Genomic DNA, 13103 nt, shown 5'->3' with positions numbered 1-13103 from the left:
TAGGCAGTGGAAGCAAAGTGACTCTCCAAAACAAAAGACAGGCAAGCCCGCCAGCTAGGGGCTGTGATTGTCAGAGAATTCCTGACAATTGTCAAATTAAAAATTAAATGTTTAATAGCAGGAGAAAGTAACAGCCCAATCATATCCTTCCACCCACTCAGCCTGGGGCAGCTGCGCAAACAAGAGGCATGCTGTATCCAGCAGGAGGGCAGATCAGGAGGCTTCTGAGGAGAAAGGGGACTTAAGTTCCCTTACCCTTCCATATGCCTCCTGTTCTGCCATGGGTCTCCAAAGCCCTGCACTAGCAATTTCGCTAGCGCACATCTGAGGAGAGAAAAGGGGCAGAGAGACTGCCGTTGGAGCAAACAGAATCTGGCCTGCACCATCGCCACCAGATTCATCCATCCTGCAGCCCCCCAGTCCTCCTCCCTCCCTGCCCTGTTTCACCACCTCCAGCCCCAGTTCATCCCTCCCCTCAGCCACTCCCACCTCCCTCACCATTTTTCCTTCCTGGGTGGTGCTGGTGCTACAGCGACGCACCCTGGAAGGCTTTGGCCTCTCTGCCCTCACCTCAGCAGTGCACTACTCAGCACACTGTCAGAAGGCGTTTTATGGCTGTTTTCCGACAGCCGTGCCCAATGGAAGGTGTGTTCTGCTGGCAGATTCATCCCACACAATTACAGCTCAATAAGTCATCAGGTCCAGATAGCATCTGATCAAGAAGCTGTTAGTTGCTTCTAACAGTGCAATCCAAACTTACCCCTGAGCTGGCTCAAGTCCCTTGCACGTGTGAACGTGCCACAAAGCACATTTGCGGCTGCTTGGGAGCAAGCTAGGCCAGTGCAAGGACATGCGCTGGTCTAGCAGCACTGGACCTGCACCCAGACAGCATAAGTTTGTGCCGGCCTGGGTAGGCTGGTGCAAAGGGTGGGAGAGGGTGGCAGGAGGGATCCAAACCCCTGTCTGCAACCTAAGCAGTATTACACAGGCTGCTTGGATTTGCATCTACAAAACTGAGGGCACAGATCCAAGTAGCCCCATAGGGCAGGATGGCGCACAACATGGGTAAAGGGGAAGAAAATCCCCTTATTCCTAGTAGCACCCCAGCCTGCACTTACCTTGCGCTGCGTTCAGCACAGGCCAATCAGCCTGCCTATCTCAGCACAAGTTAGCATTGCCCCCTGTAATATGCAACTTGTCCATTAAAACTGTCACGGTGCCAGAGAAATGGAGGATAGCTAATGTCACATCAATTTTTAAAAAGGAGGGAGAGGGAACCTGGGAAATTACAGACTGTTTGGTCAGCCTAACAGGTAAGGTAGCAGCCGAACATCTTCTAGGTAAGATAGTGAAAGGCCTAATCAAAGATAAAATACTAAAATCCCCTTACGCCTGCATAAGCCCCCTGCTCAGTGAAGGGTCTTCTCTGACCTGCACTAGCTATTTCACTAGCACAAGAGAGAAAGGGAGCTGGGAGGCTGCTGATGGAGGGGATATGATCCAACTGATCCACCCCCTCCTGCAGTCACCCCCACCTTTGTTGCTCCTCCCATTCTTTGACGTTTGATAGGCGCTTGGCAGCATGTGTGGGAAGGCTCTTCTGGCTGTCACCCCAGTAGCACACTACTCGGCACAATACCAGAAGGTACCTTATGGCTGTTTTCCATCTGCCACTGCCAGCAGAATGTGTATTCTCCCCGGAGCTTCTGCCCATGAGATTGTAAATTGGGCAATTTGCTGCTCCGCCTCTTGTTGAACAGAAGACATGCTATTAATGTCCCACACGAAAATTGGTTTGCAGCGTCTCATTAATTCTTGATTACAATATTTGATTGCTAGTAAACTGCGACTGAATTTGGGAAAGTCCAAAATTATGGGTTTTGGTTCTCAATGGAAACTGATTTCTTAGTCTTGGGTGGGGGGGGGGGAGGCAATTCAACAAGTTAAAGAATTCAAGTATCTTGGCATTCCATTTCTTTACAGGCACAACTAGACATCTCACCATCAGGCTACTATTTTGTCAAGTAAATTATTAGTACAAGCCACCCTACAGTTTTTTTTATTCCTGGGGTAATTCTTATATCCCAGCGACAGCGCAGATTCTTAAGTGAAAGGGTCCTGGCGCAACTGTTGTTTGGTATCCCTGTCTGGATATCAGCTTTTTCTACCTCAGCAGAGCTCGTCCAATCCGGATTTCTTTACAAGATCTTTGCGATACCCCTCTGTGCCCCTTATGCAGCATTGTGTCTTGAAGCAGGGCTGCATCAGATTGAATTCCTAGCCTGGCTTAGATTTTTGAAATTCTGGTCAAGGGCCTGCTCTGAGGCAGAATGGAACATCGTGCTCAGAAATATTCTAGCTGATGCCACCCTTTCTCCGGGCGGTTTGCTTCTAGCTTCATGTGCACTTCAAGCTGCTCACATTGACTTTCAAAGCCCTGATGGCTTAGTATCCGGGTATTTCTGTACTTTCTGATCAATATTTCTGATCAGTATTTCTGTACTTTCTGATAGAAAGCAGTGAATATAAGAACATAAGAAGAACCCTGATGGATCAGGCCAAAAGCCCATTGAACCCAGCTTCCTGACTCACACAGTGGCCCACTAGATGTCTCTAGTACTCAGGGAGTACTCAAGTAAACAATAAACTTTAAACCTGTATCTGTTTGCCATTCCTTTGCATTGGGCATTCAGAGACAGGTTACTACTAAAATCTGGAGGTTGCATATGGACATCATGGCTTGTAACCTCGGGTGGATTTTTCCTCCATATACCTGTCCAATACTCTTTTAAGACATCTAGGTCAGCTGCCATTACCAGTCAATTTTAGTGAATGTCCCCTGGTTCTGGTTTTGCCTGAGAAGGAAAAGAACTTCCCTGTATTCACTCCATTCCGTGCATGATTGTAGTTGTCCCAGGCCCAGTTCTGTACTTACGCCACAGATTCGTGCAATGTCATTTCATTTCTCCTCTTCCACTGGCACCGACTTCCATAAAGCAGTCAGCGCCAGTCGTAAAAGGTGCTCTGACAGTGCGCCACTTAGCACAACAGTGGGAAGGCCTGTGCCTACTCACCCACTCCATTGCTTCTCCCGCTGTTTGCTGGAGCAGATAAATCAGCAGGAGATGTGGGAGGGAGAGTGCGTAATGGGGTAGAAAGGGGACAAAATGGAGCTGGGAGTGGCTGGGGATGGATGGATTGGGTCCAGGGAAGGTGACTGGTTTTGCAGCAGCAGTGACACAGATATACTATCCCCTTCCTGGACCCAATCCTGCAGTGTTTGTCCACACTGACCTATATTACCTATTTAGCTAGTGCAAATCCAAGTAGACCCTCCTGCTCCAGGGAGGCTTTCCATCGGGTAAGGGAATGATTGCTCCCTTACCCAGAAGAAACTTTTGCAACTACTCCCCCACCATAGGATGCAGAGGTTGCTGCATTGCCGGGGAGAGGGGAATGTATAGGATTCGATGACAATCATGCCCCCCGCCAGGAAGCCTTCTTCCTAGTCTGAAAAGCCCAACATGCAGTAGCTATTCCTTGTAAGGGAGGTTCCCCACCCACTGATCATTTTGGTCACTCCCTTCTACACCTTTTCCAGTTCCACTCTATTCTTCTTGAAATGTGGAGGAACTGGATGATATTGGCTGTTATATTTTCAATCCCTTTTTTAAATTTCCCAAGCATAGGATTGGCCTTCTTCACCACCACTTCTTCTTGATTTCACAGAGCTGTCCGCCAGCACCCAAAGATCTCTCTCCTGATTCGTCCCAGACTGCTCAGAAATCATGAGCATTTATGTGAACTGATTTCTTGCCCACCTGTGTGTCACTTTACACTTACATTGAAGCTCATCTGCCATTCTGCAGCCCATTCTCCACTTGCAGAGATCCTTCTGGAGCTCTTCACAATCTATTCTGAACCTCGCTGGTAATGTTCAGAGTCTATAAACTAGTTGCATTCTGACTCTTTCCTGCTTTGTCCTTATTCACAGTTAATTCAGTGGACTGTCACATCTCTGAACACTGCAGATACTACTGATTTTTAACAAGAACTACAGTGTATTCACAAGAGGGGACTTTGTCTCCCCATTCAGCTGGTGCTTCCCCCAAGGAGACCACCAGCTGCCAAAATGGGAATTTTTCCCATTCAGTTGCTGCTACACTAAAGTGAACGCAGGGAGCAACTGGCAGTACATTTCTCTGCCAGGCAGTGGAACGGCTTTTCCAGGAAGGGGAAGGCAGGGGAAGGGTGGAACTGGTTGTGGGGAAGGCAGCCCAAGGGGTGGATTGGACCTGGAAGGAGGGCAGGGACAGAGGGGGAATCTAATGCCCCCTAAGAACATAAGAACAGCCCCACTGGATCAGGCCATAGGCCCATCTAGTCCAGCTTCCTGTATCTCACAGCGGCCCACGAAATGCCCCAGGGAGCACACCAGATAACATGGACTGAAGAGATGGCTCACACTTGAACTTCATTTTGGATGGATGGGACTCTGCATGAACTAAAGAGGTGGCTCACACCTGAGCCTCAGCCTCAGCCTCATTTTGCATAACAGGGACTCTGCAAGAATAAAAGCAGCTGCAGAAGGAGCATGAGAAATGGAGGGGGATGTCGAGACTCTGCCTGACAGATGTGTTGGACCCATCCAAGGACAGATGTGGGAATGCTGCTGGATCACCACTGGACTGGGAAGATTCTGTTGGACTGCTTTGAAGCTTCTTTGGACCTACTCACCCACTAAGTGAAGTTTTGGGGGAAGGGAAAGCCTCCGGACAAGAGGGAGTGCCAGGGAGTGTTTGTGTAGCAATAAATCCAGCTAATTGCTCTCAAACTGATAAGGTGTTCAGTAGTTCCTTTGCACACCACAGCTGCCGTTTCGGAGAAGGGGAGGTGTTAATTAGCCAGAAAGTGGGCATTGGAAGGGAGATGGAATATTTTGGACGGGACAAATGGTATGGCTTATTACCCCTCCTCATTCCTATACTGATGTCAATACCAGTTTCCTTGATATCAAACTATTGCTGTACTTACCTGTGCTTCCACTCTATATCCAGTATCTCTAAATTATGACAATTCTTTAAACAAAATGATGTGCTCACTATGTCCATGTCAGTAATATAGAAGGCATCTAATTCTATGGAAGTCACATGATCCAGCGAGCTTTTCAAAAAATCTTGATCTTGGGTCTCGTACAACAAACAACCAACCTCAGGTATACCTGACAAACATGATATTCTTTTGTCTTGTAATATTTCTTTGTTACATAATATTCCTGTTTTTGTCACGTTTTTCACCCACTGCAACAACAGTTCTTTAATTTTAGGTGAAATTTTCCATCCAAACTTTTTTTTCAAGTCCCTCATTCTTTGTTCTTCATTTACAAGACCAAACAGGAAGCGCACTGTTAATGCCAAGTCATGTCTGGAGGTGCTGTAGATTTCTAACAATGTTGCCACATCCTGATAAGGAGACAAGGAATCTTCTTCTTCTAGTACATAAGACAAAGCAGCAAAAAACTCCTGAAAGCTCAAGTGGATGAAGCTAAAGGTACAAATACATTCAAGGTCCCTTTTGAAAATGTTCTCGTTCAGAAAGAGGGGGAGGGAGTCCTCCTGGTCTAATCCGTACTTCTGTATTTCTTCTTCACAAAAAAGGATCTCCCGTTTCCAGATCCCATCAGCAGCCAAAGAGCACAGGCCTCTCAGGTTTCTTTGCACCAGTTCTTTTCCATGGTTTTTGGATGGCTTGAACAAACTGGAGAGGTAAAGCATATAGATGGCAGTGACTGTATTTGAGGACTGCACAAGATCCTCACCTCTGTCCAACTGTTGCTTCATGACAGTGCAGATAATCCAACATGTAATGGGAACAAAGCACATGGTGAAGAGCGTCTCATTTTGTTTGACAACTCGGAAAGCTTTTTCTGCTTGTTCTTTGTTTGGAAAGAATCTGTGGAAATATTCCCTCCTGTCCTCTGGTGAAAATCCCAGGATCTCAGCATAACGTGATCTCCCCAGGAGCAGATGAAGTTTCTCCAGGGCTGTTGGTCTCGTTGTGATGATTAAACGAGATTTTGGAAGCAATGTTTTCCTAAATAAACTGCTCAAGAGGACACTCGTGGATGCCTTCTTCCAGGGATTACTGCACAGGCAATCTTCAGGCTGATCAATGGAAAACCTTAATTCGTCAAACCCATCAATTACAAACAGGAGTTTCTGGGGATTCCTCAGCATCCCTTTAATTGCATCTTTATTGGCCCCTTGTCTTAAAATCACATCTGCCAAACTCTTCTCTTCTGTGCCAAAATTCATTCCTCTACAATGAATGTAGAAAACGTAATCAAACAGATCTGGATAAAGTTCTCCACAGGCCCAGTCTAGCATGATTTTTCTGGCTGTCATTGTTTTCCCAATCCCTGCAGCCCCCTGCAGCACAACTATGTCTGGGATGAGTCCACTTTTATCAGGCTGAAATAGTGTTTGAATGGTAATAGAACAGCTGTCTCTGTCCCTCATTACTTGATTGTGCTTCCACCCTGAAGTCATGATTTCATGTTCTCTCTCCTTTTCAGGCCGGTGATGATCTAGGATGATTAACTTGGAATATCGTTCCTTTAGAAGAACAAATTCACCAGGAAGAGAATTCTGGTCTTTCATGGTTTGAAATTTTTCTTTAAGATCATTCCTGTACTCCAATCTATAATCTAAGAGAGTGATACAAATTAGTGTTTAAAAATGTCAGAGAAAAATATACATTATTTATCTGTATATATTGTAAGTTTTAATTTTGTGACTATTGTTTTGATTTTACTTTTTTGTTTGCTTGACTTTTGTAAACATTATATTGAACGTTTATACAGCAGTCCCGTATCTAAGGGGGATTCTTTCCTGCCTTGGATACTAGAAACTGTAGATAAGGGGCAACCCTGTCTCCCTGATATTTCCTTGCCCCCCATGCCCCATTACCTATAGTATGTTTATGTTGATTACCTTCCACTTATTTATGGCCCCCAAAGCCACCCCTGCCCTCCCACACTCCATTCCCTATGTTCATGTTGGTTCCCTTTGTGCAAAGAGAGAAAGTTGCTTGCTTTAAACGAATGCTATAAGCACAAAGCTTCTAGCAAGCGGAGCAGGCGGAGTGAACACAAAGCAGGAACTTATCTTTCTCTTCGTGTCCCTTCTAAGCTGCGGACTGCTTGCCTGCTCCGCTTGCTAGAAGCTTTGTGCAAGGAACATTTTCCCTTTGCGCGAAGGTAACCAACATGAGCATAGGTAATGGAGTGTCGGGGGCATGGGGGGGGCTGCGGGGGCCATAAATAAGTAGATCTGCAGACACCGCAGGATGCCTGCATGTTTTCTGAAGGAAATTTTCACTTCCATAAAATACATACGTACGAGTATAAATACAATTCTGGTAAAAATGCATATGAAAATACATTTACGGCCCAAGCCTATGGTCAGCCAGCCCATAGCATGCAGCACCACCAATGCAGTGTCTCCCTACCTTCTGCTGTCGCTCGAGGTGTCGGAGTCAGTCCCAAAACTAAAAAGAAAAAACAATCTTAAATATGCACTCTGGGATTGGAACAGGCTCATGAGTCATATAAATCTTTCTGGACAAATTTGTTTTCCAGACCACTAATGATAAATATTCAGGGAAATCCTAATCTAAGCACAGTTTGACATCTTCAGATCTGAAGCTGAACAGAAGTGTTTGATTTTGATTGTTCAGCTAGACAGATCCTCCTCACCCTGAATACAAAAGCTACTCAGAAAGGGAAACTGTTACCATGCCATCAAGTCCTTGAGCCAATTCAGAGCCCAACCCTGTGGTCGGTGGCCGTGCCGCCAATCACAGTTGCAAACGTGCCATAAGGCACATTTTCTAGGGCTCACCGCCGGGCTCCCACTGGTGCTAGCCCAACACCGGCTGGTGCTAGGCTAGCATGGGGCGGTTGCCCAGCTTCCATGGCTTGGCGGTCCACCAGACTGCAGAGCAGCGGAACGGAAGGCGGGGCGTGGACAGGGGGAGGAGAAGTTCCGGGGAGGGGGGGAAGCCGGTGGGGGGCGGAGAGAGGCGTGCCAGGCTGCGGGTGGGAGGTGTGCTGGGGGGCAGGCGGGAGGAGGATCCACTGCGCTCCGCAGGATCCAGGGTGCTCATGGAGGGCTGCGCGCCCTACATGAGCGCCTTTTCCTTACTGCCAACCTTTTGGTCGGTGGTAAAGTGAGTAGCCCCATTGCGGGGCTGCTTGCCTTACTCGGGGGAAGGGGATGAACGTCCCCTTCTCCTGAGGCACAGGATTCAACGGCGGCACAGGATTCAGCCTGGATTCAGGCACAGGATTCAGCCTGGGAGCCCCAGGCAGCTCAGGATTGGGTTGTCAGACAATATTGTGGTATCCCTCTGCCATCAAAGTAACTTCATACAGAGATACTACATAAGAATTTGGCCTGTCATTGAAAGGAATTTTCAGTCTCTGGATTAAACATGACAAAACCTGCAACCTACAAGGGGCTTTTGAAATGCACAGGAGCAGAAGTTCATTGGAAAATAAACAGAGAGAAATAACTGAAGAAATTCCATGTGCCTTAAAAATTGGACAAAATAGTATGGACAATGCAGAGATTAAGCACTACCTGAGGAGTCAGTTGCTGCTTGCCTCAGATTTCTGTTGACGCCTCTCCAGCCCTACTAAATTCTCAAGTGGACAGAGAATGTCAGCAGTAATCATGCCAGCCACTGCTGGGGATGCTGTCCTGGCAGGCCTCTATCCCACAGAGTCGGCTCATCCACAAGAATTAAGTGCAGATAACAGAGGCTGACGCCTGACTTGTTCCAAGTGAGCTAAGTCCAGTCCTCGAGCAAATTAAAGGTGTCATAGGATATAATTGATACAGTAAAATTCCATGAAATCCAACTACAGTGTTGCTGGGATGTTTATGGGGGCTAATCAGACAGAAGCACAATATAAAGGTGAATTCTCGATTGAGAATTCTGCTGCTTGTGTCTAATTGGCAAAAGGTGAGAAAGTTTCACATTCTCATCTATATTGATTTGGAAACGGGGAGCAAAGTAGCTGGGGCAGGTCAAAGTAGACCCATACGTTCATAGGTTAAACTATAGGTTAAACTATATAAACTATAGGATGTTCATAGGTTTAACTATAATGTACCATCAAGAAAAAAAGATTGAGAAGCTAGTTTCTAGCTTGAATCAGTTGGCGATTATATGACAGTTACTCCTGAAGATCTACTTTTGTCTACCAGTAATGAAGGGGTAATACAAAATTAAGACTGCAATCCTATAATGCCTTCCTTGCTATCGCAAAGGAACTTACTTCTGAGTAGACATGCAAAGGACTGAGCTGTAAGTCTGTTGCACATTTTTCAGCTATCAGTTTGGAGGAATTGCCACATTTTTGTTTCCAGTCAGGCTTCCCCACAGCTTTGCAAACTCCCTGGCAGATACTTAAGCCCCCAGTGCAGCCAGACATCACTGGCCTCTCACTTGGCTCTCTTTGGAGAACTTGCAGTGGCACAACTGCCACTCTTCTGTCAGGAGGAGACGGCTGGCAGCCCCACCTGTGTGTTTCTCCTCCAGATGCTGTCCTATCACTCATGCTGTTCAATGAACACTTTGACCTGGCCACTCCGCCTCTTTGCTAGCAGAGGGTGGCTCCTTCTTCTCACCCTAGTTGGTTCTCACCTCAGATGGAGCAGTGTGGGGGGAGGGACCTCCCTACTTCAAGGATCTGCACCATCCTCACTCTGTGCCGCTTTGTGCTTGAAGGAGGGCAGGCTCCTCAGTGGTCATCAGCGCCCTGTTCTCTGCTGCCATAATGTGTAGCAGACAGTTGCAAGGAGATGGGAAGGCAGCAGAGGGACAGCCATGCTGACAGGTGCCACTGATGAAGCAAAGGACATGGGCTGTGTGTGAGTGTGGACAGATGGGCAGGCTGCTGTAGTGGGTGCCCTGTTACAGGCCAGCCCACTGACTGGCCCATGCAGTGCTCCCTCTAAGAGGCATATTCTGCAACCTCCCAGCCAGGTGTGCCTGTTTGCAGTGATGGATTAAATACTAGACGGGGTGTTCTTTGCCTGCCTCCTGCTATGGTTGGGTCTCCTGCTAAGACAGCGGCTTTGTAGAGTAGCCTGTCTGGGTTCTATCTAGACCCGCTTTTCCCTCTTCTTTTGTCCCTGCCAGTCTCTGTCTCTGGCCAGTCATGCAAAAGGTGATTGCATTGCTGATTGAGACTGCAATCCTATCCACACTTTCCTGGGAGTAAGACCCACTGAGTACAATAGGACTTACTTCTGAGTAGACATGCATAGGACTGTGCCCTAAGGCAACTCACCTGTCTTGTCTGGGTCCCAGCCTGCCTCTTTGTGCAGTGATCTACCAGCATCCCGCTTTGCCTGGGTGCTGTTGAGGCTCTCCTTGTAGCTTATTCAGTTCTCTCCCATAGCAAAAGTATTCCTTCCAGTTGGTGACTGCACCGGCAGGGACTCAAATCCATGCCATGAAGAGACTTTTGCATGTGTTTCACATGGCTGGATTCTCCCAAGGGAGTTATCCTTCTAACCTGATGAGTAATCTTTCTAACCCCTGCTCTGTTCAAAAAGGTATTACTGGACGTGTGTGTTTGTGTGAATGGGATAGAGGGATGAGCCCTACCCTTAGTGGTTTCTTTGCTTTGGCACTTTGTGTGTCGTGCCACAGTAGCTCCTGTGGGGTGGGGTGGGGTGGGGGTGCTGTGGCATCCTTGTGTTACTGCATAGGTGTCGTGTCCTTGGGATACCATCTCATGGTTGGAGATACTGCCTGCTGCTGTGTTGCTCGCTCTTAGTGGCTGGCAGCAGGGTGTCCTCCCCAGAAAAGGCTGCTAATTGACCCTGCGCCTGCCCCCATTCTCTGCTTGGTTTATCCTGGCAGTGCTTCTCTGGCTGGACGTGCTGACTGGGTCCTTGGACATTGCACTGATGACATACTGATGTCAGGACACCACCACATGGGTGACAGGCATATTGGGGTTTCCATGGATGCTGGCGATGCTGTGGGCAATAAGAGAAGATCCTTAAGTATCCTGAGGTTTCTTACCTCTCTGTACTTTTCCAGCAACGCTTCTGGCGTTGATCCTTCCAAGGACTTCCAAGGATACAGAGATGCATGTATTGTCTTCACCATAACAGCCATAGAGGAGATCTACCACAACCCTTCTATCAGCCGCCTCCAGCTCACCCCAGGGGATAGTCCCTTGTCCTTCATAGTTGCAGACCCGTAGCTTCCATTTAAAATCTTTGAACTGTTCCTCAGTGAGATCTGTCAGAGCATCATAAAGGATTTCTCTCACACTTCTCTCCATACTCACAACTCAAAATTATGCAAACCTAATCTGAAATTAAAAAAACAGAAGATTAATGTTCTACAGAGAGGAAGAAGTCTAGTTCAGGCATTCAGTCTGTCCCCGAATGGGAGGAATGGGAATGCACTAACTAGCCATGCTGTGTTACAGATGCACTTTGTGGCCTTCTGCTCTCCTGGTGTTCTGTGCTGGTCTGCAGAGGTGAGGGTGAACAAGCGTCCCCAGTTTTAAACACCATGAAAGGTGTTCAGAGACACAATTCCCTTGCCCAAGACTCACCAATGCCTCTATTTTCTGTGTCTTTGTCTCCTGCAGTCACATGGCTGTACAGTTAGTGTGTGTTTCCACCCCTTTTCTTGTGTTGGTGAGTGAGTGTGTAAGACTTTTCTCAAGCTGCTTCTATCTTTCAACTGACTCTTCAACTGTTCAAAAAGAGGGTCTAAATCAAGCAGCGTCATACAGCTAAAGACCCCTTTTCTGACTGCTCCCCACCAACCCCTGCTAGTTTGCTGCTAACAATGAAAACAGGAGCAGAGGAAGTAAAAATGTTTCAAATGTACTGTTCACAAGATTGTACATCTCTGTTAACTGGACAGGTCCTTGGCTTGGAACAGGGAATCCTAGAGCTATTCCCCTCACATGGGTGTGTAAGTCCTCATGGCATGGTAGACTCCATGCAGCTGGTCAGAGCTCATGCAGAGAGGTCTGCATGTTGGTGGATCATGAGAGGAGAGAGAGAAAGAATGGATGGAAGTATGGAAGGGACACACCCCACAGGTCAAAGAGAACAAGAATAAAGAGTTGAGACAGGTAGCTTCTGAGTCATCTGCCTCCTGGACAGTGCACTGCCCCCCAGTGGTGCAGCTAGGTCATTTGACATCTGGGGCCCACACATTTTTGTCACCCCATTAGAGATGTGAAGGCCTGGAAGAAAACCAGAAAAATTCAGAAAAAACCATTTTTTTGTTTTTTTTCCCTTTAGACTTTTTTGTTGTTTTTTTCCCAAAAAATTGAAAAAAGAAAAAAATTGATTATGGACTGTTATTTTAAAAATGATGAATAAAATATTTTAAGACAAGCTGGTCAAATATTTTCCAAATCATTTCTAAAAAATAAGTATGGTATCAAATTATTCTAATTTCTGTGCACTGAGGACAAGCAAGTCCGAGGTTACAAACTGAACTCTCCAATGCAAGAACAAGACGCATTTCTTCCTTTAGGAGGTGCTGCTATTGCCACAAGAAAAGAAAAAGGTTCCAGTTTTGTTTTTGCATGTCGGTGGGTATGTTTGATTCTGTGGGTATGTTTGATTCTGTTCTGTCCTCTTCACTAGGCCTCAAAGAATTGGAAGAAAATACAGAGCCAAAAAAAGGACCTGAAAGTACAGTATATACTTAATTTTAAAAGGTAAGAGTTTACATTTATCTGATTCCAAGAATCATTTAGCTACATTAGTTTCTCTTTATAACCTTTGTGTAAATAATGATTTAATTAAGTATCCACATATTACTGCAATAGAATGTGCATCTCATGGGCTCAGCTTGCTTCTTAATGATATTATGAAATGGATAATTCATGATGAATTCATAATTCATACTGAATCACCTTCAAATGATCTATAGACGAGCAAAAGAAGTTATAAAATGTAAAAGGTACTCATATTGTAGCTGCAGTTTTCAAGAAGAAGCAAGTAGAAAAAATGCAAAGAATAAAATTGTGACACTGAAGCTCTGTA

The 13103-nt window shown here is 46.3% G+C and overlaps 1 protein-coding gene across 1 annotated transcript in view; it reads right to left on the bottom strand.

Moving 5' to 3' along the window:
- The window catches only part of LOC136644124 (NACHT, LRR and PYD domains-containing protein 12-like), a 135719-nt gene that overhangs the window by 52963 nt on the left and 69653 nt on the right, over nt 1-13103 (bottom strand). The window contains exon 4 of the mRNA XM_066619683.1: nt 5035-6706. Coding sequence (XP_066475780.1) covers nt 5035-6706 — 1672 coding nt within the window. The remainder of the gene's footprint in view (nt 1-5034; nt 6707-13103) is intronic.

Source organism: Tiliqua scincoides, chromosome 1 (assembly GCF_035046505.1).
Source record: "Tiliqua scincoides isolate rTilSci1 chromosome 1, rTilSci1.hap2, whole genome shotgun sequence".
NCBI lineage: Eukaryota > Metazoa > Chordata > Lepidosauria > Squamata > Scincidae > Tiliqua > Tiliqua scincoides.
The sequence above is the reverse complement of the archived record's forward strand: the minus strand, read 5'-3'. Positions and strand labels throughout refer to the sequence as shown.